The 27,738-nt window shown below is 39.0% G+C and overlaps 1 protein-coding gene across 1 annotated transcript in view; it reads right to left on the bottom strand.

Moving 5' to 3' along the window:
• Nucleotides 1-22,943, bottom strand: part of KMO (kynurenine 3-monooxygenase) — a 91,247-nt gene extending 68,304 nt beyond the window's left edge. Inside the window, 1 exon segment of the mRNA XM_007942717.2 lies at nt 22,869-22,943. Coding sequence (XP_007940908.2) covers nt 22,869-22,943 — 75 coding nt within the window.
• Nucleotides 22,944-27,738: the final 4,795 nt, after the last annotated feature.

Below are 27,738 nucleotides of genomic sequence, written 5' to 3'. Positions count from 1 at the left end.
CTGTAGTGATACTGCCTCGGAAACCCAAGGAGGGGTTCCTATGAGTCGGGGCCTACTCGACGGCACATAACAACAACAACATAGAAGGACAAGCTGGCAGATGAGTGGTGTCCATAGGCATAGAGATTAGGATTCTAACACATATTTTTTGGGGGTGAGGGCACAATTTATTTATTTTATTTTATTTGTTATTGTGCTCTGGGTACAAATTTACAGAGCAGAATTTGTTTTGCATTCAATAGTTCATGTATATTTGGTTTCACCCCCCAATTACAATCCCCAATCCTAACCCACTCTCCTCCTCTCCCTTGCCCATGATCTCCCCATCATTAGTCCCTTCTTAGTTATGTACTCCTATCTGTCCAGCTTTCCCTCCCTGAATACTTCCCCTCTGCTGCCCCATGGCCAATTGCTCCAAGGGATGTATCTCTGTAGAGTAGGTGGGTGCATCTCCCTGGCGGGTTGGGTGTTCTGCATGTAAGTCTTACTCCTGTTGGGCAGAGAGCCAGCCCTTGGAAATGAGTCTTATCCCAGGCCCAAAGTGTATCTCAGGGCCATAGTCTTGGGGATCCCACCAGACTCCATCTGACCAGTAATTCTTGTCATTATTGTGTCTTTGAATTTTATTCCACATTTTTCGTCCCTCTCTATCCAGGATATCCAGTTTTGATCCCTTCTGGAGGTGGGGGCACAATTTAATCCATAACATATGTAAAAAGAGTAACTATCCTGAAAGTTCCTCATAGGAGATGCACAAGTCACATGGATAGGCCAAGAGCATGGAGGATGCTAACAACCACCATCAACTGCCGGCTACGGGAGTGAACCATCTTGGATGTCCAGCCTGTTTAAGCCTTCAGATGACTACAGCCTTAAATACATGAGAGACTACCCACAGAATTGTGAGACTTAATAATTGGTTTCTGTTTTAAGCCACCAAGTTCTGGGGTGGTTTGTTACATAGAAATCCATAATCCAAATAAAAACCAGACCAAACCAAAATCACTGCCATCGAGTTGATTCAAACTCAGAGCTACCTCTTTGGGCTTCCAAGGTGGTAAATCTCTACAGAAGTAGATTGACTCATCTTCCTTCCATAGAGTAGCTGGTGTGTTTGAACCACCAACCTTCTGGTCAGCAGTCAAATGCCTTAGGCATCACACCACCAGAGTTCCATAACCCAAATAAGGAGATGGGCAAAAATTTCCTGGAGAAGATTACTTTTGAGATGAGCTTTGAAGGAAAAGAATATTTTGACATGTGGAGAAAAAGCAAGTTGATAAAGAGTATGAATTATTTTAGAAATTTAAAAACAACTTTCAAGAAACAAAGAAAAATGGTCATTAGGAAAGAACATCAATTCCTAAGTATTACAAGATTCCCTAAAAGGTATTAAGGATGAAGCAAAAATAATACATAATTGATGTTCACAGGGATTTCACAGTCCTGTTGGAATCTTCTAGGAGCTCTGGTAGTGTAGTGCCTAAGGCACTTGACTGCTAACCAGAAGGCTGGTGGTTCAAACCCACCAGCCACTCCTTGGAAGGAAGGTTGGCCAATCTACTTCCATAGTGATACTGCCTCGGAAACCCAAGGAGGGTTCGCTATGAGTCGGGTCAGACTCAACAGCACAACAACAAGAAGGTAGGATCTTCATTTTTTCAATTATTATTTATTTATTTATATGACCTTTTTTTTAATGTGTCAGTTCTGTGTTAGGTGCTGTGGATACAACAGAAAGCAAGATATGTCCAGCTCATTGAGGAAATTATAGACTATTACAACACAGGGCATTATGTACTATGGTAGAGGAGTTCAGCTATCAGAGTATGGAGAAAGGAACCCAAAAGCAGGGATGTGGAGTAGGATAAAGTAAGACTTCTTGGGGAAAAAATGAAAAATGAACTGAAATAGTTTCATTGAAATTATAAGAATGAGTTAGCCAAATATATGTGGGCTGGTCAGGAAGAAGAGGGCTTCAGGGAGAAGAACATGATAGAAATGTAAAATAGCTATTGGAGAGAATGAAATGGAGAAATCTGTTTAAGGAAACAATGTTAATGATATCCACTATTCACATTGTACTTATGTACTAATTACTGTTTTAATTCTTTTATTCTTCATCATAGCTTTTTGAGGGAGGCCCTTCTATTATCTTGTTTTACAGATATGAAAACTGAGGCAAAGAGAAGTTAAGTGATTTGTCTAAGTAACACAGGTAGTGAATAATGGAGTTGGCATTGGATTTCAAAATTATCCTATCTTTTTCCAGAGTATAAGCTCTTAACCAGTAAACTAGAAGTGTGGCTGAATAGCATCGCAGGTCCGGTTGAGGTTGGAGATCATGAATTTATTGGAGAGCCAAGATGTAGTGTTATGCAATATTTTGTTGTTGTTGTTTTGTTGCAGCCCTGAACAGCCTGGGTTTCCATGCAAGCAAGGTTAATTTGGGTGTCAGGGGTGGGATGGAAAGATAGTGATATAAATAAGTTGAAGATATTGGTTGAATTGATGGACCATAACCTGTAAGCTGAATGGGGGTGGCAGTGAAGACAGAGGCAAAAGGATGAACAGGAAGAAGTAGGATGTCCATATGAGGAACTAATGCAGCAGAAGCAACTGAGTGAGAGAACTAGAATATTAGGAAGTTTCTTATCAGAGAGCACTAGATCTGAAATTATTTCAGACATATGGCATTTTCATGAGATGATACAGTCTAGCTTCAAGCTATGGTCATGGGACTTGGAGGCTGAAGTACAGCGGAAGTGGAAGAAATGGGAAGCATGCAATTCAAGAAAACTAAGATTGTATGGGTCAACAGTGTGAACTTTGATAGTCTCTCAGTGTTATGGCATAACTGAGGTATAAAGAAGATTATGTCTAAGAGCTAAATTTTCAATATCAGGGGGAAGTGTCCCAGAGATTGATTGCTGGCTATAATAAGGAAAGGTTAAAGGTGGTATACGTAGATTGACATAAGCCTCCAAATATTTGTACATGAGAATGGAGACTTAGACGGAAATTGCAAAGTGATGTAAAGATACTGAGATACTTGAGCTGTTAGAGAAGTCTGCAAGAGTTACTGTCCATGGGGAACATGCAAGTTTAAGCTTAAGTCAGGAGGTTGAGGGGGCAGTCAATGAAAAAGTGAAGACATGAGCAATGTGAGGGCTGGTAGGTTCTCAGCAGCCTCCTGGTGGATGTTGGGGTTAAGGAGAGGGCCTTGCCATTTGGTCAGTGTTTAAAATGTCTAGTGGTCAGAAGTTTGGTGCAGGCTTCAAAGGACCCAAATCCTCTTCCAGTATTAACTACACATAGGTTTTTACTCCTCTCCTTCAAGGAGTCTTAGCATCTGCATTAGTTTCCTAGGGCTTTTGTAACAAATTGCCACAAACTGGGTAGATTAAAACAGCAGAAATTTATTCTCTCAAATTTCTGGAGACCAGAATCTGAAATCAAGTTGTCAGCAGTGCCATGCTTTCTCCAAAGGCTGTAGGGGAGAATCTGTTCCATGACTTTCTCTTAGCTTCAAATGTTGCTGGCAATCTTTTTAGTATTCCTTGTTTGTAGATACATCACTCGAATCTCAGCCTCAGTCATCACATGGTACATGTCTGCCTCTTTTCCTCTTCTTATAAGGACACCAGTCATATTGTATTAGGGCCCACCATAATCCAGCATGACCTCACCTTAACTTGATTACATCTACAAAGACCCTGTTTTCAAATAAGATCATATTCATAGGTACTGGGCATTAGGACTTGAACATATATTTTGGGGGGCACAATTCAGCCCATAAAAGTATCTAAGCACTTGCGTTTTCTTCCTTCCTTCCTTCCTTTCTTTCATTCTTTCTTTTAGTAACCCTTCTTTAAACAATTGTTGTTGTTGTTAGGTCCGTCAAGTTGATTTTGACTCATAGTAAACCCATGTAATATAGTAGAACTACATCATAGCATTTTATAAGCTATCTTCCTTATGAGTGTATATTGCCAGGTTTTTCTCTTGTGGAGCTTCTGGGTGGGATTGAACCACCAAATTTTTATTTAGCAGCTGAGTGCTTAATCACTGGACCACAAGTGCTCTTTTTTAAACCATTAAGTATCTGTAAAACTGCTGTAATTTAATTTTTGCAAAATAAACCATGTATTTAATATTCTGGAATGCCAACCAAAAAATATGTTAAATTATTTTGTTCAAACAAATACTTTATTTTCCATTTTTTTTATGTGTGTGTAGCCTTTGCACAGATTAGAAACATGTTGCTATCATTTGGTGGATCTGAAGAGATTATTACAAATGAGTTCCCTCTTAATTCTTCAATTTGAAGAGACTTCGTTTTCTTATCAGCAATTAAGCTGCCCCAGGTAATTATATAACTTTGTGCCTGGCATAAAAACCGTGTGTTATCATCTCTTTTTTACTGCTGTCTTTACTCCCTCCCAGTATGACCCTTGACTCTCATGTTTCCCTAACCACTGTTCCTGTGATTACATCACATGTGATTTCCTTTTCTTAAACACAAACATCTTAAAGCTCATTCCTCTTTCCCCTCTTTCTTCCAACTACAAAAAGTTGCCCCTCTGTCTTCTTCCCATTTGTATGTTAAAGAATATCTAGTAAGGGTAGTATAAGCAATAGTTCTTATCAAGGAAAAGGAAAGCTGTAAGCTTATAGAGAATTTCAGATACTATAGTAAAAGTCCTCTGAAGGCTATATAGCTGTATAACATTGAGAGAAAAAGACAAGAGATTCAAGGTGAAATGAAATCTCACCGAGGGAAAAGAGAAGAAGTTGTGAAACTCCTGTTTCTTTCATAGTGTTAAAGTATAACTGATTCTCTTAGGGTGGTAGAAGCCTGGATGATGTGAGGATGTGGGTCAGGATACCAGTAAGCTCAGCAAAGTTGGAATGAGGCTGGAGGAGGCTCATTTAGAAATGAGTGTCTATGCTGGGAAAAGAAACCAGGGGAAAAAGACAAGCAAGACATACAGGCGACAATCTAAACAGCAAATGCTCAGGGAAAAGCTAGTGTAGGGAAAGCCCCAAAGCATGGAGACTGGGGTTCAGAAGCAAGAATCCTCTTTATACATTACCTGAGATTTTAACACTGGTAGAATAAACAAGTGCTTCAAACAAGAGTCTCACATGCTGTGCCTCATAGGACCAGCTCCAACCAGTGGAGCTTCCAGGCAAAAGTGTTTTCTCCATGACCAACATAATAGTGTGTCAAGAAACAATGGTTATGACAATTCCAATTCTGTGTGAATGAGTTTCAAATAAAGGTAAAAGAAAAAATATCGGCAATTGTTAAATTCGGCTTTAAACAGTGAGCTATTAGTCTCTTTTTCATGGATTTCCCTTTTTAAAATCGGAAGTGATTCCAGAATCTGGGAAGAGTGAGGCTGAACCCAGGTGGAGATCCTTCCTCCAATCCTTTCTCAAGGTTGGCATCTGTTAATCTATACCTCTTATAACAGACTTATTGACATTTGTCAAGTAAGTGGGTATAAATAGTTTCTCATGGGAGTAGGGAGGAGGGGAGAAGGAACCTCAGGTGCTGTAAACACAATGGGATTAAAATATACTTGATTCATGAAAATACCAAATTTAGAATAGGATGAGGGCCAATAGACTTTCTTTTGCATTGCTTGTAATTGTCTTATCAAGTTGAATATTCACATATCCTGCAAACCGGGAATTTCTCTTCAAGGCATATACTGAAGAGAAACTCATGAAAATGTACTAGCAGACATGTTTCAGAATCTTCAGAGCAGCATCTTTCATAATTAAAGCAAATAAAAAACTGGAAATAGCCCAAATGGCCACTCAGAGGAATGGATAAATAACGGTGTAGTCACACAGTGAAAATATTTTATGCAACAATATGAATATTTAGCAATACTGGGAGCTCTGGTGGCATAGTGCCTAAGGCATTTGACTGCTAACCAGAAGACTGGTGGTTCACATCCACCAGCCACTCCTCAGAAGGAAGGTTGGGCAATCTACTTCCGTAGCGATACAGCCTCGGCAACCCAAGGAGGGGTCACTATGAGTCAGGTCCGACTCGATGGCACATAACAACAACAACAGTAATGTCTTTTATGAACAGACTTATTTTTGTTATCACTATAAAGATCATGGAAGTCCTTGCATGGTGTAAACTTCTGTGGTGATACTGCTTTGGAAACCATAGGAGGGATCTCTATGAGTTGGATTCAACCCAACAGCAGTGAGTTTGGTTTGGTTTTGGTGTCTAAGTTAAAAGAATTAAGACCCAAGTGACTTCTTACTACAAGATACTCTTTTTATAAAATAAAGACAATTAAAACTAAACCACAGAACCAGTTGCTGTTGAATCAACTTCAACTCATGTGTATATACAAAGTCAAGGGAATGATATACATCCAAGATTTAGGATATGGATTACAATGGATGAGACAGAAGCACAGAGGTTGATCATGTGAATCATCAGCAATGTATTAATTCTCATGTTGGGTGGTGTGTTCACAGGTGCTGATTATTAATAATAAACAAACAAGTAAGTAGCTAAATACAAGTGCCTTTTCCATGGCAAGTCATAATAGTGTGTCATGAAACAAAGATCATGAGAATTTTGAATTTGTGTAAATGAAGGAAAAAATATTGGTAGGCATCATTTAAATTCAAAGGAATGGGTTAGTAACTGCTAATAATGTAGCTTTTAACTCTAATCTTATATCCCCTTCTCACTTTCTGTTAAAAAAAAAGAAAGAAAGAAAAAAAGAAAAGTCCCTAATTGGGAGTAACTGTCAGTGCCTCCTTTTGTTTTTACACTGATGCTTTCTAAAAAGACTACTTCAACATAAAGATACAAACAGAAAGGTAAATGTGATGTGTAAACCATTCTGAATCCACCACAAACTCTCAGTTAAGGCAAAGCTGGGGCCCTGAGCATAAATAAGGAAGCAAATTGGTAGAAGAGAAAATAAATTGAGCAGTGTTAGAGATCTGGAGGAGTCCCTGGGTGGTACAAATGATTAATGCACTCACCTGCGAACTGAAAGTTTGGAGGTTCAAGTTCACCAGTAGCAGGGCTTCAAACAAGTTCATTCTGATTCAACCCCCTTGCTGAGAATTTGCATTTCCACCCCCGATATACTGACTCAAAATCTTCTAGGGATCTTGATAAAATGTAGATTCTGATTCAGCATCTCTGGAGTAGAAATGCAAATTTTCAGAAGGATGTTGAACCTGAATGGACCTGTTTGAAATCCTGACCAAGAGGCACTTCAGAAGAAAGGCCTGGCAATTTACTTCTGAATAAATTGCCATTGAAAACCCTCTGGAGCACAGTTCTACTCTGATGCACACAGGGAATGATGACTCAACAGCAATTGTTTTGTTATTTTTTTTTATTTTTTTGACACTTGAAAGCAATAAAAAAGTTTCCATGATGATAGTTCTTGAAGTTAATTATACAATATCCACTAAGGATATGGACAATTATGAATAGTTTCTATATTGGTTTTAAAGCACCATAAGATCACAATACAGTAAAGTGTTTTGATAATAAAATACTTAATAAATTAGAAATTTTGTTAATAACTAGTCAGGCCCGTTTGTATGTCAGACCTCTAGGGATATTCCTTGGTTATATATTTATGCACTTGCCCAGTTTACAGTTCTCTCATTTCTCCATTTTTCCTTTTCTCTCTCCTCTTCCCTCTTTATAAGTTCATGTGCTTTCAAGTTCATGTGCTTTGACCTTATACTGGTCCATCAGATTGGTGACTAATTTACCAATGTAAATTATTTTGCAAGCCTTGGTGGTGCAGTTGTTAAAGTACTCAGCTGCTAACCAGAAAGTTCATGGTTCAAACCAACCATCTGCTCCATGGGAGAAAAATATGTCGGTCAGCGTCCATAAAAATTATAGCCTTGGAAATCCTATGAGGTAATTCTACTCTAATTTTGGTTTGCTTTTTAATTTTTTTTTTTTTTTTTTGTATTTTTGTACAAATTTCTCTTGTATAAGTGCTGGGATGTGTTTGTCATGTGTTCAGCTGGTATGGTTTTATACAATATGATTCACCAAGTTGCTGCTTTTCCCGTATAATCCCATCCAGCAATGATTATATATCCAATGATCTTGAGCAAACTATATCTTTTGCTTTATAAATGTTAAGCCTAGTAGGAAAGGGGAACATAATTATTAAAATTATGCATTTAAGCCTCTTTATGTAATGTGTTTGAAATTAATCTGATAATACAATGCTAAGCACATGCCAACAACTTTTGATTTAATGAACCATATAAAATGACTCCTAAGAATCACAGATGTTTCTGAGTTTGATTTTTTTTTTTTTTTTTTTTTTTTTTAAAGCAAATCAAACTCACTGTCGTTGAGTCGATTTGGGCTTATAGTGACCCCCTTTGGGTTTCTGAGGTGGTAAATCTTTTCAGAAGTAGATTGCCCAGTCTTCCTTCTGCAGAGTGGCTGGTGGGTTTGAATCGTCAACCTTCTGGCAGTTCAAACTGCCCCATAGCGTTTCCAAGGCTGTCAATCTTTACAGAAGCAGACTGTCTCAGGTTTCTCATGCAGAGCATCTGGTGGGTTCGAACTGCCAATCAGAGCTCCTTTCTTGCACTTAAAGCAAGGCTAAATAAGAACTGTATGCACCTGGTGAGACTTACCTACAAATTCTTAAAGACATAGTTAGGAACAGATTTTGTTCATAACCCAGGGACTGCCTGTCCAGATGGGTGCCTTAAGGCATCTCCAAATCAGCATATCTAAAATTCAAATTATTCCTATCCCTAAGATCCTTCCTTTCCTTCTGTATTCTATATCATGGAGAATGGCACCTCCACTCACTAGGTCACCAACCAGGACATCTCAGAGAATATAGAACATTCCACTCTACCCAGCAGTATACATGTAATTAGTCAACAGGTCTTACTGATTTTTCCTTTAAGTCACTCTCTAACAGGACTGTTCCTGCCCACACTCATCAACCTCCTTACTGGGACCCTTATTACCTTTCCCCAGACTACTGTTGTTGCAGTTATTGTTATTAAATGCCATCAAGTTGGCTCCAACTCATAGTGACCCTAGGTATAAAAAAACAAAACACTGCCCTGTCCTGTGCCATCCTCACAATCTTTGTTTGAGTCCACTGTCACACCACTGTGCCAATCCATCTTGTTGAGGGTCTTCCTCTCTTTTACTGACCATCTACTTTACTAAGCATGATTTTTTTTCCAGCGACTGGTCCCTCCTGATAACATGTCCAAAATATGTAAGATAAAGTCTTACCATCTTAGCATCTAGGGAGTGTTCTGGCTACACATCTCCCAAGTCAGATTTATTCATAATTCAAGTACATCTACTCTTCTATGGTCTTTCCAATTCATTGTCCAGTTTTCACATGCATAGGAGGTTATTGAAAATACTATGACTTGAGTTAGTAGTACTTTAGTCATCAAAGTGATATCTTTGCTCAACACTTTAAAGAGCTCTTTTAGTGTCATCACAACAGAACCAACTGAAATAGAAAACATGACAGGATATTATGAAGAACTGTACTCCAACAGACTCAAGAACCTAGAAGAGATGGGCAAGTTTCTAGAAAGGCAAGACCTGCTTAAATTATCCCACTTAGAGACAGAATACTTGAACAGACCCATAACAAAAGAGGAAATTGAACAAGTCATAAAAAAAAAAAAACTTACCACAAGAAAAAGTCCTGGTCCTGATGGCTTTACTGGAGAATTTTACTAAAAATATTCAGGGAACAGTTTATACCTATACTACCCAAGCTATCCAAGAACATAGAAAAAGATGGAATATTCCCAAACTAATTTTATGAAGCAAGCATAACACTAATACCAAAACCAGGGAAAGACACTACTGAAAAGGAAAACTACAGACCAATATCCCTCATGAATACAGGTGCAAAAATCTTCAACAAGATGCTAGCCAATAGAACCCAACAACATATCAAAAAAAAAAATAATACATCCTGAGCAAGTGCGATTCATACCAGGTATCCAAGGATAGTTCAACATCAGAAAAACAATCAATGTAATCCACCACATAAACAAAACAAAAGAAAAAAAAAAGCATAAGATCTCATCAATTGATGCAGAAAAGGCATTTGATAAAATCCAACACCCGTTCCTGTTCAGAATTCTCAGCAAAATAGGGATAGAAAGGAAACTCTTAAACATCATAAAAGGCATATATATGCAAAGCCAATGGTCAACATTATTATTGATGGAAAAAGACTCAAAGCATTCCCCTTAAGAAGTGGAATCAGACAAGGATGTCCTCTATCACCACTTCTATTTAACACTGTATTGGAAGTCCTGGCCTGGGCAATAAGGCAAGAAAGAGAAATAAAAGGCATCCAAATTGGCAAAGATGAAGTAAAACTATCTCTATTTGTGGATGATATGATCCTGTACATAGAAAACCTAAGAGACTCAAAAAAAACTACTGGAACTAATAGAGAGGTTCAGCAAAGTTGTGGGATACAAGGTCAACATACAAAAATCAGATGTATTCCTCTACACCAACAAAGAGAACTCTGGAAAAAAAAATAGGGGAAACAATACCATTTACAATAGCTACTAAAAAGATAAAATATCTAGGAATAAATCTTACCAGAGACACAAAAGACCTATACAAAGAAAACTATAAAATACTACTACAGGAGACAACAAGGGATCTACAAAAATGGAAGAACCTGCCTTGTTCATGGATAGGAAGACTGAATATTGTGAAATTGTCAATAACTACCTAAAGCAATCTACACATTTAATGTAACCCTGATCCAGATACCAACCAAATTATTTAAGGACATGGAAAAACTAATTACTAACTTCATACAGAAAAGAAAGAGACCTTGGATAAACAGAGCACTACTGAAGAAGAAGAACAAAGTGGGAGGTCTCACACTCCCGGACCTCAAAACCTACTATACTGCTATTGTAGTCAAAACAGTGATACAATGATAGAGAGAGAGACCAATGGAACAGAATTGAAAGTCCAGAAATAGACCCATCCATCTATGGACAATTGACCTTTCACAAAGGTTCCAAACCCATTAAATGGAGAAGAGATAGCCTCTTTAATAAATGGTGCTGGCAAAATTGGATACTCACTTGCAGAAAAATGAAACAAGACCCATACCTCACACCATACACAAAAACAAACACAAGCTGGATCAAAGACTTAAAGGTAAAAGCCAAAACTATAAAATTCATCATAGATAAAATAGGGGCAAATCTAGGAATCCTAATTTATGGCATAAATAGACTATCAAACATAATCCAGAATGCACAGGAGGTAGAAGAGAAGCTACATGACTGGGATCTTCTAAAAATTAAATTCTTATGCACATTGAAAGATTTCATCAAAAGGGTTTTTTTTTTAAAAAAAACTAGATTGGAAGAAAATATTTGCCTATGACATATCCAACAAAGGACTTATCTCCAAAATCTATAGAAAATTTCAACGCCTCAACACCAAAAAGACAAACAATCCAGTTCAAAAATGGGCAAGGGACATGAACAGACACTTCACTAAAGACGATATGATGACAGTCAACAAGTACATGAGGAATTGCTCACGATCTTTAGTCATTAGAGAGATGCAAATCAAGACAACAATGAGGTATCATCTCACCCCAGCAATAATAGCAAAGTTCAACAGGACAGAAAATAACAAATGCAGGTGAGGTTGCGGAGAGATTGGAACTCTCATACACTGCTGGTGGGACTGTAAAATGGCACAACTATTGTGGCAAATGGTATGGTGTTTCCTTAAAAAACTGAAAATAGAAATACCATTTGACCCAGCAATTCCATTACCAGGAATATATCCTAAAGAGGTGAGAGGTAGGACACAAACAGACATATGCACACCTATATTCATTGCTGCACTATTCATAATAGCAAAGAAATGGAAACAACCTAGATGCCCATCAACAGATGAATGGATAACCAAACTATAGTACACTCAAACAATGGAATACTATGCTACATTAAAGAACAATGAAGAATGCACAAATCATCTCACAATGTGGATCAGCCTGGAGGATGTTATGCTGAGAAATAAGTCAATCACAGAAGGACAAATATTGTGTGAGCCCATTACTATAAAAAGACAAGAAAGTGTTTGCTTAAGGGAACCATGGTTAACCAATGAGAGGAGAAAAGGGGAGGGAATAATTTTGGGCTAGTTGGGGCCACATGCTGAAGTGAGTAAGAGGAGGAATGGTATGGAAATTGTCTGTGACCAGCATGATAACACTGGGGAAAGAAAGGACACCAAATTGTGCACATAATACAGAGACGAAAGAGGCTAATACAAGTATATCCACATTACTGCATTACTGTTAACACAAAACACCAGGCTACAGATAAATACATAAACATCTGAGAAGATCATTATGGGGTCAGTGAACAGGATTATACTCTAGACCAAGGATAGATTCAGCTGAGGCTAATCTTGCACAGATACCAGTGATACAAAATACCCACAATCCTTACAGAAACAACAGAAGACAGACATAGAGCAATCCTTCACAGACAGTCAGACACTGTGGGAGAGAAATCCAAGGGATCTACCGACTCAGGAACATAGTATCGGGGGACACCAGACTCAATTGGCACAACAAAATACATAAAAATCTTGCTCCACATCCTACATTGGTAAGTAGCAACTGGGGTTTTAAAAGCTTTCAAGCAGACATCTAAGATGCAGCTAATGGTCTTTTATCATTCAAAGCGAGGAAGAGTGCACAAAACCAAGGGCATTTAGGAACAATCGGTTCTAAGACATGATGCACCTCGAGACCAGAAGAATTAGATGGTGCCCGGCTACCAATGCCAACTACTCAGGAAGGGATCAAATCTGGAGATCCTGGATAGAGTGGGAACAAAATCCAAAAACACATAATTACTGCTTGGATGGAGTCTGGTGGGCCCCCCAATGCTATGGCCCTGGGATACACTTTGGGTCTGGAATAAAACTCGCTCCCAAGGGCTGGCTCTCAGCTCAGTAGAAAATAAGACGTACACACAGACCACTCAACCTAGTGTGATGTACTCACATACTCTATGGAAATACATCCCTGGGAGCAATTGACCATGGGGCACCAGAGGGGCATTGAGGAAATGCAGGACACACGGGAATGCCCCTATGAGGGGCACAGAGGGGGAGTTACTGGGCAGGGCAGGGAGGAGACTGGATTAGGGTTGGGGATGGTAATTGGGGAGTGAAACCAAATGTACACCAAATGTTGAATGTAAAACAAATTCTGCTCTGTAAATTTGTACCTAAAGCACAATATAAGTAAGTAAATAAATAAAGAGGTCTTTTGCAGCAGATTTGCCCAGTACAATATGTCGCCATTTTGGAGCTCTGGTGGCGTAGTGCCTAAGCTATTTGACTGCTAACCAGAAGGCTGGTGGTTCAAACCCGCCAGCTACTCCTTAGAAGGAAGATCAGGCAATCTACTTCTGTAGTGATACTGCCTCGGAAACCCAAGGAGGGGTCGCTATGAGTCAGATCCGACCAAGTCAATGGCAGTGAGTTTGGTTTTTTTGATTTGATAACTTGACTGTTGTTTCCATGGGTGCTGATTGTTGATCCAAGTAAAATGAAACCCTTCACACCCTCAGTCTTTTCTCCATTTTTCATGATGTTGCTTATTGGCCCAGTTGTGAGGATTTTTATTTTCTTTATGTTGAGGTATAATCTATATAGAAAACTGTAGTCTTTGATCTTCATCAGCAAGTGCTTCAAGTCTTCTTCACTTTCAGCAAGCTATGTTGTGTCATCTGCACATATTGCATATATTGCATATATTGTCATCTGCACATATTGCATGTCATATTGCACATAGTAATGAGTCTTCTTCCAATCCTGATGCCATGTTCTTTATATAGTCCTGCTTCCTGGATTATTTGCTCACCATATAGATTGAACAAGTATGGTGAAAAGATTGAACCCTGATGCACACTTTTCCTGATTTTAAGCCATGTAGTATACCCTTGTTCTTTTCAAACAACTGACGCTTTGTCTATGTACAATGATGTTTTCTGGAATTTCCAGTCTTTGAGAATTTTTCCGTAATTTGTTATGATCCATGCAGTTGAATGTTTTGCAGAGTCAACAAAACATAGGTAAATCCCTTTCTTGCATTCTCTGCTTTAAGCCACAATCCATTCAGATTACTGTAGTGATTTTTGAACAGCCCCTCCCTCCTCTACCCAGCAGTCTTTACATCGTCAAGGCTTACTCAACACCAGAGCTAGTTATCTTCTAAAACAGAAACCAGATGTATTTTTTTGTCTTAAGGCCTTTACTGGCTCTTCGTAAGTCTTCAGGATAAAGTCCCAAATTTTCAACATGTCATAAAAGATTCTTACGCATGACCTCAGTCTCTCTAATTCATTACTTGCTATTTCCATGTGTTATTTTTTATACTGTAGTCATACCAAAGTTGCTCTATATTTCCAGAATATGCCATACATTTTCATACTTCCATGCCTTTGAATATAGTATTTTCTTTGCCTAAACTATTCCTTTTTCCCTTATGAATTGTGAAAATTGTCACCCTTCTTTTAAGATGCATGTCCTCAGTGAATTTTTCTTGATATCTTCCCTCTCCTAAAAGACTTAAGTTGCTTTTTCTTGTGTAATTATTACTTTTTTTGTATTATGTGTGTGTTTTAATGTCTCTCACATGAACTGAATTATTTATTTACTTACATACCCATCTGACTTTCCCACAAGGCTGTAAATAACCAGATAAAAATGATATTTTTATGCCTTATATTTTATCAATCTATCTCTTTCTGGTACAAACCATAATACCTGATACATAGAACTTAGAAAGATTTTTAATTTAAGAAATAGAGAATATAGATAAATATGAAGGTAAAAAGCAAATTCATGTAATCTTACCACCAGATGAAACCAGTATTAATTTGTCTATAGATATAAAACATATATTTCTTTTAGAAATGGGAGCAGGCTATAAATTTTATTTTATAATTTTCTTTAACAAATTAACAGTATACTATGAATATCTTTCCATGTCAGAAAATATTTAAAATCATAACATGTAATGATTGCATTGCATTTAATTGTCTGCAATGCTCTTATATTTTAGTATTCAATTATTTTAATTTTTTAGCATTATAAATAATTATATGGCATACATCCTTATTTCTTATCATAATCTTACTGTAATGAAATGGTCTACCAAAGAGCAAGTGTGAGTGAAAGAGACCAAATCCCAGATTCCTGAGACCCACAGCCTCTTTCCACTTGTCCCATTGGCTCTTGCTTGCCTTACATCATAGCTCAGCTTCATACCTTTGGGAGGACTGAGCAGCAGAGGTAAAAGTGAGGTGAGAAAGGAGACAGAAGGGAAAATGAAGGTAATTTTTCTTTGAGTTGGGAAGACAATTTCAACAGCATAGAGTGTAACAGTGGTTTTGTTTGATCTTTTTTTTTTTTTTTTCTTTTTGGAATAGTTGCAATGCAAGTAAAAGATCGAGTGCGAATGACACAAGATTACTTTTAGAAGCTTTTGTTCTGGACTTTAAATTTACTTCAGATTTGGTGTTTTTAATGGCTTTTAATTTCTCTTAGGTTGAAGGCCAATTGTTTCTCAGAATCCAGTACCACATGGAAGCTGACTTCAAGGGGAGAGGGGATGGAGCTGCTTTCTGCAGTTTCCCCAGGAATTGAAGATGACCAGTATATAATTTTTCAAATTCTCTTCCAGAACAAACTATCAATTTAGATTACCATCAACAGTGTATGAGAATCTTCTTTCTTTGAATGGACAGACATATGAATAGCTGGATACATATGTATGGACAGATGGACAAGCCATCTGAGGATATTTTGGAAGGATGGGACAAATGAAAAAGAGAGAGAATGTTGAACTGCCTAAATTTGTTGGTTTTATTCCAGATTCTCTGAGAGAACAGTTCTCTATATATAGATGAGAGAAAAATCTATGAGGCACTTCAAAAGTCCATCAGGGAAGGGGGGAAAAAACCCTCAACATGTTAGTCAGCTCTGTTAGAAAAATACACATACATAGGCAGACAGCTGAAAGCACACTTGTTTGATGAGCTGGAGCTCAGGCAAAACTATAAGAGATGAGTTTAGGTCATTAGAATGATGTCAAAACTTATACCTGGTCATTGAGTAAATTCAGAGTTACTTCTAGAGCCACCAAGAATACCATTGAGCTTCTGTTTTTGGAAGGTGCTAGATGCAAGGGTAGGGGGGACACTAGTGAAGACTTTTCAATATTTAAAATGGCTCTGTGCTGAGGGCATAGAAAGCAAGACTGGAGTAAATTGACTTCTGTTTATCTAATAATAATAATAGTGGCTGTTAAGGCCTTTACACTGCTTATGTCATCAATATTTGCAGAAAATAAAAAGTATGCACTTGAACCAAGCTAACCCTTTAGGATCCCTGGTGGCACAGTAGGTAAAGTGCTCAGGTGCTAACTGAAAGTTCGTTGGTTCAAACTCACCAGCTGCTCCAAAGGAGAAAGATGTGGCAGTCTGTTTCTGTAAAGATTACAGCCTATGAAATTCTATGGGGCAGTTTTACTCTGTCTTTTAGGGTATCTACGTGTAGGAAAGGAGCTTTGGTAGAATAGTGCCTAAGGCAATTAACTGCAAACCAGAAGGCTGGCAGTTCAAACCCACGAGCTACTCCTCGGAAGGAAGGTTGGGCAATCTACTTCCGTAGTGATACCGCCTCGGAAATCCAAGGAGGGATCGCTATGAGTCGGGTCCAACTCGAGGGCACATAACAACAACAACAACAACATGTAGGAATTGACTCAATGCAGCAGGGTTTTTTTTTTTTGTTGTTATATATAGACTTCCAACCAATCACAAATTGACCTTAGTGTTTCCTGAGAAAATCTCTAAGTTAATACAGTAATTTTTCTAAATATTAAGAGTACCATTCCTGGAGAAGGATGTCATGCTTGGTAGGGTGGAGGGTCGACGAAAGAGGGGGAGGCCTTCAACGAGATGGATTGATACAGTGGCTGCGATGATGGGCTCGAGTATAGCAGGGATTGTGGGGCTGGTGCGGGATCGGGCAGTGTTTCGTTCTGCTGTGCATGGGGTCGCTATGAGTCGGAAACGACTCGACGGCACTTAACAACAACATAACAACAAGAGTACCTTTGTCAGAATTCTGTTTTAATATTTTCCCGCCACTCTTTTCTTCAGTGTTTAACTTTCACTGGTTCATGATTTATGGTTTACAGTGTCACCTCTAGTTTCTCAGCAAGAGGTCCTTCACTAATCTGTTGATTCCTTCTGCCTTCTTTGACTTGACATGTCTTCAGAAAAAGGAAATTAATTGATTTAAGACAGGATGAACAGATTTCTATAGCAGAGCAAGGCCAAATTCTCAGGAGTACTTTTCGCTAGGCGAATTTACTGAGATAATAGACTACTACTGAAAATCAAGGGACTTCACTATTTTTCAGACATTTAAGTAAAGGTTCTCAACTCATATAATTTTTTTTTCTTGGAGGTCATCAGAGTCTTTAATGTGTTAGACAGTATAAGGTAATGGGATATAGTCCATGGACAGGAAGAAAATGAGAAGAGTGAAATAAACATAAGTAAGAAGATGGGCAAGAAAATAATTTTGTCTGCCAAGTATTGAATTTAATCTTGTTGAAAAGCTCTATTTAATTAACACTTCTTTTGATCATTTTCCCAATATTCAAACTTGTACCCATTATGAACTTTCCTTCACTTCAATATCTTTCTCATTCCTCTAATTTATTCATCCATCCATTCATTAAGTACTTAACATCTGGCATAATTCTGGCCACTGGAATACATCGATAAATAAGAGTTTATATTCTAATTGGCATAGAATTACTAAACAGGTATGCAAACAAATGAAGTGTGTAATTTCAGAGGTGGTATCTCCATGGAAGTAGATTGCCCAACCTTCTTTCCAAGGAGTGGCTAGTGGTTTGAACTGCGAGCCTTCTAGTTAGTAGTAAGATGCCTTAGGCACTATGTCACCAGAGTTGGTTTTTTTTTTTATAGAGAACGTAGATAAGAGATCCATTTATATGGGATCTTTGGTAAAGAGTTTGCATTTTATTCTATTTTTAATAGGAAATTGTTCTGGTTACCTAGTGCCTCTCTGACAGGAATATACCACAAATGGGATGGCCTTAACAAACAGGAGTTTATTCTCTTACTGTTCAGGAAGGTAGAAGTGCACATTCAAAGTGCCAGGCTCTAGGGGCTGGGTGAAAGCCCCTCAGCCTTGGGTTTCAGCTCTGCCTCCAGCTCCCAATCCATTAAAGCTAGAGGCTTTTCTTCACTGAGACAGCTGCTGGCTGCTGAGGCTGCCAAGCCCAAGGTTGATAAGTAAAAAAGGCAGTCTCGATGTCACCAAACCACACGGCAGGCCATTAATTCTGGTCCATTGAAAGTCCCAAGGTCGCCAGAGCATGGCAAGCTGCTGAACAACGACACGGCTACATGCAGGGTCCAAGTGTGCCATATGCTAGAGACCATTCCCAAGGCTTTTCCTTATACACAGGAAGCAGACCACATCCCAAAGGCAGCTAGCTATTCAGCTGCCTGTGGTAGATTCCCACCATGGAGTTGATTGCCAGTCTTACCATGGGGAATAACTACCATCAGCTGCCCAACCACTCAACCAGGCCCAACCAAGTTGACACAAAAACATAATTACCACAGAAACCATTGTAAGGCTTTAAGCAGGTAGTGGTGTTATCAGAGTTATGTTTTAAAAGGATGATGTGGTTGTTTAGAGAATGGATTGTAATGAGGTAAGAGTAGAAGCTGGAAGACTAGTTTAGGAGGTTTTTGATTTGGAATATGTTTTGGATATAGAACCACCAAGTCCTACTAGTGGAGTCCAAGGTGAACTGAGGTTTATGTAACATGAAAAGAGGAATCAAATATGATTCCTGGGCACGAGCCTGAACAATAGGGTAGACAGAATTCCTCTGCAGAGGAACTCTCAGCCTAGTTGCTTTCTTTTGTTGTCATTTGCTGTCATCTCAGTTCCAACACATGATGACCTTCTGTTAACAGAAGGCCCTGCACCCTCTTCATGATCATCAGTAAGTTTGAGACCATTGTTGTGGCTATTGTGTCAGTTCAACTGCTTGAGCTTTCTCTCATTTTCACTGCCCCTCTACTTTACCAAAAATGTCTTTTTCTAACAATTGATCTTTCCTGATGACATGTCCAGAGTAAGAGTGCTGAAGTCTCTCCATCTTGCCTCTAAGGAGCATTCTGGTTGTATTTCTTCTAAGATTCAATTGTTCATTTTTCTGACAACCCATAATATATTCAGCATTCTTTGACAACACCACAATTCAAATATATCAAGTCTTCTTCTGTCTTCCTTTTTCATTGTCTGGCCTTCACAGGCATATGAGGCAATTGAAAACATCATGGCTTGGGTCAGGTGTACCTTAGTCATCAAAGTGACACCTTTGATTTTCAATTTATTTTCTATTTTGTAGCATGTGTGTGTGTGCACAAATAATGAAGCAATTATGTGATGAAGAATTCAAATGTGATTCAGGGAGAAATACATGAATGTGCCCTGATTTTTATGTCTTCCAAAATCATATACCCAATTATATATTTGACATTTCCATTTGGATTTGTATGACACACTTTAGACTTAACATATTTAAACATAGTTATTTAATCTACTCCTGGCCCAAAACCATTCCATCGCCAGTGATCCCCATATTAGTAACTGGTATCTCAATCTACATGGCTGCTCAAGCTAAAAACCTAGTAACTTCTTCCCCACTCCACCCAATCCATGATCAAGCACTGCCTTTCAATGGTCCAAAACTTAGCCAGAAGCCATCCACTTTTCTTCACAGCTACGACCCTAGTACAAGTCTTAGACTAACATATCAGCCCTTGATTGGACTGTCTTGACTTTTTATAGTCTCCTAGTCATGGGAGCTCTGGTAGCATAGTGGCTAAGGCACTTGACTGCTAACCAGAAGGCTGGCGGTTCAAACCCACCAGCCACTCCTCGGAAGGAAGGTTGGGCAATCCTACTTCCGTTGTGATACTGCCTCAAAAACCCAAGGAGGGGTCGCTATGAGTCGGGGCCGACTCGACGGCAAATAACAACAACAACAACAGTCATTCAACAGGAGCTCTGGTGAGATAGTGCCTAAAGCATTTGACCACTAATCAGCAGGTTGGAGATTCAAATCCACCAGCCACTGCTCAGAAGGAAGACTGGGCAATCTACTTCCATAGAGATACTGCCTCAGAAACCCAAGAAGTAGTCGGTATGAGTCAGATCCAACTCGACAGCAGTGAGATTTTTTTTTTTTTTTTTTTTGTCATCGTTCTCCACATATTAGTCTGAAGGATCATTTAAAATCACAATGATAAAAAAACTTCATCTCATTTACTTTGGACATCATCAGGAGCGAGAAGCACATAATGCTTGATAAAGTAGAGGGTCAATGATAAAGAGGAAGACCCTCAATGAGACGGATTGTCACAGTGGTGGAACAATGGGTTCAAACATATCAATGATGTAAGGATAATGCTGTTTTGTTTGTTGTTCATAAGGTCCCTAAAAGTCAGAGTTAACTCAATGATACCTAAAATTAGCAGCAATCTAACTACCTAGAATCCTTCAATGGCTTTCCATTGAACTTAGAATATAATCCTATCTCCTTGCCTTGCCCTCTAAAAACCTCTGAGATCTGGCTAGGCTAGTCTCTCTAGCCTCATTTCCTACTATTCTTCTCTGGCCTCATTCTGCTCCTCCCATATTTTCTGCTTCTTGAACGTCTCAAGCTTAGTATTACCACAGGGTTTCTCTTTTTGCTGTTCCCTCTGCCTGAAATGTCCTTTCCCTAGATCTTTACATGGTTGATTCCTTTTCATTATCCAGGTCTGAGGTCCTCAGATAGAGGACATTCTTGACCATACTCTCTAAACTGTCACCCCCCAAGACACTCTCTGCAGCATTCCCCTGTTTGCATTTCTTTCATCAGTGCTCATCCTTAACTGAAATCATCATCTTATTTATTTGATTTCTTTTTTGTTGCCTTTCTCCTCTCTAAAATGCTCACCACTGTATCCCTGTTGCCTACAACAATGTTGTAACACATAGCAGGTACTCAGTAAGATTTTGTTGACTGCATGCATTCCCATTTTGTGCAAAATTTTGATAGGCAAGAATTGGATGGAAGCCCAATATGAAGAAATGTCAGCTTATGTCACATCGAGTGACAAACAAGGCATATCAATCATTCCTCAGCATTTGAAACTTAGAATCAGAAATGCTAAAGGAGCTGTCATAGTATTCTGGGGAAGAGACAGGAAGGGAAGCAGACCAAAAGACAAAATTAGCACTCACTATATAAATACATCTGTGGTGTAAACTACTAATCTACATATAGCCTAGAACAGTGTCTGTAACATACTAGACCCTCAAAAAATATCTGTTGAGTAAATAAATAAGTGGATGAATGAATGAATACATATGAGCTGAAAGTCTGCAAATGATTGCATCAAAGATAAAAAAAAAGATTAAGTTTTAACTAGGAGTTCTGTTGAGAGAGGCAAAATACAGTTAGTTCACTTGTGATGTTGTTGTTGTTGTTATGTGCCGTCGAGTCGGACCCGACTCATAGTGACCCCTCCTTGGGTTTCCAAGGCAGTATCACTACAGAAGTAGGATTGCCCAACCTTCCTTCCGAGGAGTGGCTGGTGGGTTTGAACCGCCAGCCTTCTGGTTAGCAGTCAAGTGTCTTAGGCACTATGCTACCAGAGCTCCTGAGATAGCTCCATGCTAACTAGAACTAGCTCGGTCATCCTAAAGTAGGAGGCAGAGAAGTGATCCCTTCCTACACCTTGCTGGGTGTGTAGGGCACACCCCAGCATGCTAGCTCTTCTTTCCCTATAGAGAGGTGAGTTCTCACTCTGCCACTTCCCCAGCTCATTGCTTCTGTTGCTGTTAAGTGCCCTTTAGTCTGTTCTGACTCACAGTGACCCTATTTACAACAGAACAGAACATTGCCGGGTCCTCCACTATACTCACAATAGTTGCTAAGTTTGAGCCCATTAGAACAGCCAAATAAGTCACAAGACCAAATCAGTATTATTCTCAACTCCTCAAATAATAAGTGAATATCTAATGTCATAATTTAGCTTTAGCTTTATGTTTCTTGACTCTTTTATTCTTACTGGATTTATACCATCCAACTAAGCTATTTTAACCAAGGGAAGGGAAAAATGTTTTTATTTAAATGACTAGACTAATATCTGTTATTTGTTTTAAAATTAAATATCCAATTTGAAGATAAAAATCAAGTTCAATTTGCTAAACTTTCTGTTTTTAAGAAATGCTAAACCCGAATGATAAGGAAAACAGATACCTTTGTACTCAATGGATAAACCAAAACCAAAGCAAATACACTGCCATCCATCCAGCCGATTTAGACTCAGAGTCCAGCGACGCAGAGTTTCCAAGACTCCATAGAGTTTCTAATCTTTATGGAAGCAGACCATTTCATCTTTCTCTTGCAGAGCAGTGTGTAGACTCCAATCACCTACCTTTTGGGTTAGCAGCCTTATACTTTAACCACCGTACCGCCAGAGCTCCATGTTTAATGGCTAAGAACAAACTAAAATACTATATTTAAATATCAGAAAAGTTTTCACAAGAAAATCAACAATCTGTACAAGTGATTAATCATGGTCATTAAGAGTAAGGATAATTAATATAATGTGACTCCTGATAATAATATGTCTCAATAGATTCTTACCAAGCCACCACCAATGACAGCTATTTTTTTCCTTTGAACGTCAGATGAATCCATAACTGCAGAAGTGTTTTTCATAAATGTTACTGCTTCTATCGCCTATGGAACTCTCATCTGCTCACTGACTTCTCCTAATCTTTGTACAGCTCAGAGCCTCATGTATTTGCAAATGAAGGAGGCAGAGTTTGGTCAAGGTTAATTTCCCTTGAGTTTAGAGAATAGCATTTAACCCTTTAGTAGCCTAAAGCAGAATCAATTCAGCTTAAGAAAAAGATAGTTTATTGCAGTAACCAAATATTGAAAAAGTCAGCTAATTGAGGACACTATCTTATGTGTAAGACACAGAAATATTTAAACACAGCTTTGTGTTTGTTTGTTCTCCTTTTTCTAGGGCATGCATTCTTAGTTTTATCTTTATTCATAATTATGAATGAAACTCCTTTGTGTGACATTCCAAAGCATTTTATATCTACTTCTCAATTATAGACTGTCCCTTCATCCTTTTCGCATTAACAACTTTTCAAAACATTTTCTGGCGGTGCCTCTGATGGTCCAGGCTCCATAAGGGGTGCACCAGGGCACTTTCTGCGGGCCACTCCGAATGAGGTGGCTCCGGCGACTACTGGGCCCCACCAGGGACGGCAGCCCGTCGGACGCGAGAATCCTTCACCCGTTGGTCCGCAACGTTTCGGTCCAGCCACCGAGGGCGCGGTGTGACCGCGGGACGACGCGAGGTCGCTGGTGGGAAGAAAGCGGCCGAGCAAGGGCTGGATGGTGCTGGAGGAGCTCCGTGCCGGAAGGCGAAAAGGAGGCGCTGTGGACAGACGCCGGACAAGCCGGGTCCTCTCTCTGGGCGGGCTGCGGGGACGGTGGGCGCCGGGTGACACTGGACACCACCACCAACAGCCATATCAAAAGAGACTACTAAGAAAGCAAAAAGGCAAGTCAGAGTGGAAGAAGAGTTGGAAAACTTAGAATCTAATTTGTGCATCACTACTAAAAACACTGAGCTTGTGTATATTTTCCTAGCTTCACGTTATCTAATCTACTTTCTTTCTTTTCTTTTTTTTTTTTTCTTCTTTAATTCACTTTAAATGTTGATTATTATTGTTATTATTTTCCCCGTATTTGTGAATAACTCCCCCCACCCCACCCCCACCAGAACACAATAAACCCACCGAATCAAGTCATTCCTTCTTCCAGCGACCCTGTAGGACAGAGTAGATCTGTCCATAGGGTTTCTAAGGTGGTAAATCCTGGGAAGCATTCTACTTCATTTTTCTCCTTTGGAGCCGCTAGTGGGTTCGAATCGCCGACCTTTTGGGTAGCAGTTGAATGCCTTAGCCGCTGCACCACCAGGGTTCCTTGGGACATGATAAAGTGTACAATAAAATAAGAATGCAAATGAAGACTCTATCTTTTAGAGAGCACAAAGAATTCAGACAGGTTTTCTGCGCTGAAGCACTAGTGTTAAACATTGTTCACTAGTGACCCCTTGTGGATAAGTATGGTTAGAGTGGCTAGAAAACTTTGTTAACTATTTTTGTTTATCTTTTGAATATGTTAACGCACTTGGCTGCTAACCAAAGAGTCTGAGATTTGAGTCCACCTAAAAGTGCCTCGGAAGAAAGATCTGGCGACCTACTTAGGGAAAATCAGCCACTGATAACTTGATGGAGCACAGTTCTGCTCTGACACTGGTGGGGCCAACTGGTAAATTCATTTACATGGGACGAAATTCAAAAGACACAAAAGGGTATACGTTGCATAGTCACTCTTCTAACTCTGTTCCTTGGCCACCTATTTCTCCTGCCAAGAGAAAACCATTGTTCTGATGTCTGGGCTACCCTATTCTACAAGTCAACACGTTCCTTTTTAAAATTTTTAATCATAAATGGTAGCAATTTTTATACACTATTCGGCACACTATTTTTCCACTTTACATTATATATCTCGAGAACTGTTCAATATCAATATATAGAAAACTGTCTCATTCTTTTAATTTATTTTTTTTTAAAAAGTTTTTTTTAAATTATGAACTATAGCAAAATAAAGTAAAGCACATAAAATACAAATGTACAGTACAATAAATTATTACCAGGCAAGCACTCACGTAATCACCACTTAGGCTCTATTTGAACATTTGTCCATATTTGAATAGTCCACGTTTCCCTTGACCATCACCTCTCCTTCACAGAGGTAGCTACCCTCCAGACTTTATCACTTCCTTGCTTTTATTTTAAATTTTATTTCCTTATACAACAAACTCTTTAAAAGAAGTCAGTTTTGCCTTTTAACTTTATGCAAATAAACTCATATTGTTTGTATTTTTTAACTTACTTTTTTCCTCAATATTATGTTTTTTAAGGCCTGTTCATTTGTTGCGTGTAGCTCTAGTTCATTCATTTTCATTGCCATATGTATTTATCCATTCCACTGTTGAAAAACATTTGAGTGTTTTCAATATTTTTTGCTGTCATGAATAAAGCTGTTGCCATAACCATTCTTATATATTAATGTAGTGCATATGTGTATGAGTATCTCTAGAATTTACATGCAGATTTTGCATATTTTTAACAAGGCAGTGAGTTTGGTTTGGTTTTAGGTAAACCAAAGTTGTATTCCAAAGTGGTGAACTTGACACAGTGTATAAAAATTTCTTGTTTCACTTCTAATTAGCCTATGTACTGCTGAAAATTTTAGTTGTTGAAAATCTGGTGGGTGGGTGTTGTATCTCATTGTCATTTTAATTTCCATTTCTTTGATTACTAATGAAGTGCAGTACTTTTTCACTTGTTTATTCTCAATTTGCTCTTCTTTTGTGTAATGCTCATTTTTTACCCTTTTTTGCAGGGGGGAATTGACATTGGATAAGAATTTTATTTTTTCTATGTTGCAAGTAACTTTTTACACTCTGGCTTGCAAGTGAAGGAGACAGATAGGTCTTCCAATCTACTCCTTCACTTTCTTTGTGGTGTCTTTTGATAAAAAGACATTCTTAATTTCAACGTATCAAAATTTATTAATCTTTTCCTTTGTAGTTAGTGCTTTTCATGTCATGTTTTATAAATTATTTTTGTATCTTAAACTCATGGATATATTCTTCTATATTCACTTCTAAAACATTTATACTTTTCAGGCAGTGTTTCTGTCACTGGTCATGTGTTGTAGCTGGAAGAACTACCTTCTTCCACCACCCATTCCCTATTGCCCTCAGTAAGCACTTTAGCTGATCATTATCCTTTGACTGGTGGGGTGATCAAAACCTTCATTCCTGAAGGGTCTGAGACATTAGTAGTGATGTCAGAATTGGGTTCCTGTAGTTTTCCATTAACTAGAACCACAGGGCATCGTACTACTAAGAGACATACTAAGAGATCTCCTGTATTCCACACGTACTCTTCTTTATCTCCATTTTGTAATATCAATACGATTCCCCCTTGGTAATCAGGATCAATGACACTATACAATATAGTAACTCCCTTCTTTGCCTTTGATCCAGGCCCAAAATGGCCACTTGGGATTCTTAACTTCCAGTTCAATAGAATCAGCATTGTGTCACCTGGTGGAATTATTCCTCCCTTTGGAACTAAGACCTCCAGACCCACAGAGCATAGGGTCACAGAGGCAGGAAGCAAAAATTTTGTGAATGGGTCACTAGGAGTAATAGTGGTGCCACTCTCATTTCCACCCTTGATTTCTGGACCCATGAGTCCTGGCTATGGCAGAAGCAGCACCATATATTAGATGCTGGTCTAGAGTCCTAGAGAACACTCATTCATTATTGGAATTAACCAGACAAATCGCTCTACTAACTAAGAACAGCCATGCACTACCACCCACAGAATCGAGAAAGAGCTAGCAATCTGTCAATCCTGTCTAAGGGCATCACAGACCTGTTATTGCTCAATCTCAGGTGGCTGAATGCCACTTTGAACACCAAACTGTCAGCTGCAAGGATCCAGGTAATGAGAGGGAAATCAGGCATCCCCAAGGCAGCAGGGCAGGAGAGAAGGAAAAAGGGGATGAAAAAGCCAGGAACCCGGACAGAGGAGCAGTCAGCCACAGGGATCCAGGTGAGGAGAGGGAACTCAGGCATGCCCAAAGCAGCAGTGAGGGAGAGCAGGAAAAAGGTGATTAAAAGCCAGGAACTCGGACAGAGGAGCAGTCAGTTGCAGGGATCCAGGTGAAGAGAGGAACTCAGCCATACCCAAAGCAGCAGGGTGGGAAAGCAGGAGAAAGACTATTTAAAGGCCTAGGAATCTAGACAGAGGAGGAGTCAGCCTTAGGGACCCAGGTAAGGGTGGTATGAGAGGTTTCCAACAGGAAGGCAAACTTGTCTGTCGGTTTGTCCTACTGTGGTGACGTGTTGATGTGAGTTTTGAGGCTGAGCTACTGGTGTTTCTAACCCAGCGGGATGCACATGGTGCACAGGTATCATTGCAGTTTACACACTGAGACAGACTAGGAAGAAGGAAGAGGCCGTCCACTTCTCAAATAATTGGCCAAGGAAAACCTTATGAATTGCAAAGAAACACTGTTTGATACATTACTGCGCAAATTTATGACTAGTCGGGTTAGGTTAGAAGGCTCTCAAAATAGGACTGGGAAAGAGCTGCATCATCTGAATAAACCCAGCCTTACTTCTATGGATAAGGGAAAGCTTTAGAGACCTCCATTTGCTGATGTGGCACCAGTCAAATTGAAGAGAAAGAGCTACAGACATTCATTAATCATCGGAACATGGAATGTACAAAGTATGAATGTAGGAAAATTGGAAACTGTCAAAAACGAAATGGAACGCATAAAGATTGATATCCTCGGCATTAGTGAGCTGAAAGGGACTGGTTTTGGCCATTTTGAATCAGACAAC

The sequence above is a fragment of the Orycteropus afer genome, unplaced genomic scaffold (genome assembly GCF_000298275.1).
Source record: "Orycteropus afer afer isolate SDZICR_OR568_19922 unplaced genomic scaffold, OryAfe1.0 scaffold00096, whole genome shotgun sequence".
NCBI lineage: Eukaryota > Metazoa > Chordata > Mammalia > Tubulidentata > Orycteropodidae > Orycteropus > Orycteropus afer.
This window is presented reverse-complemented; position numbering and strand designations above follow the sequence as displayed.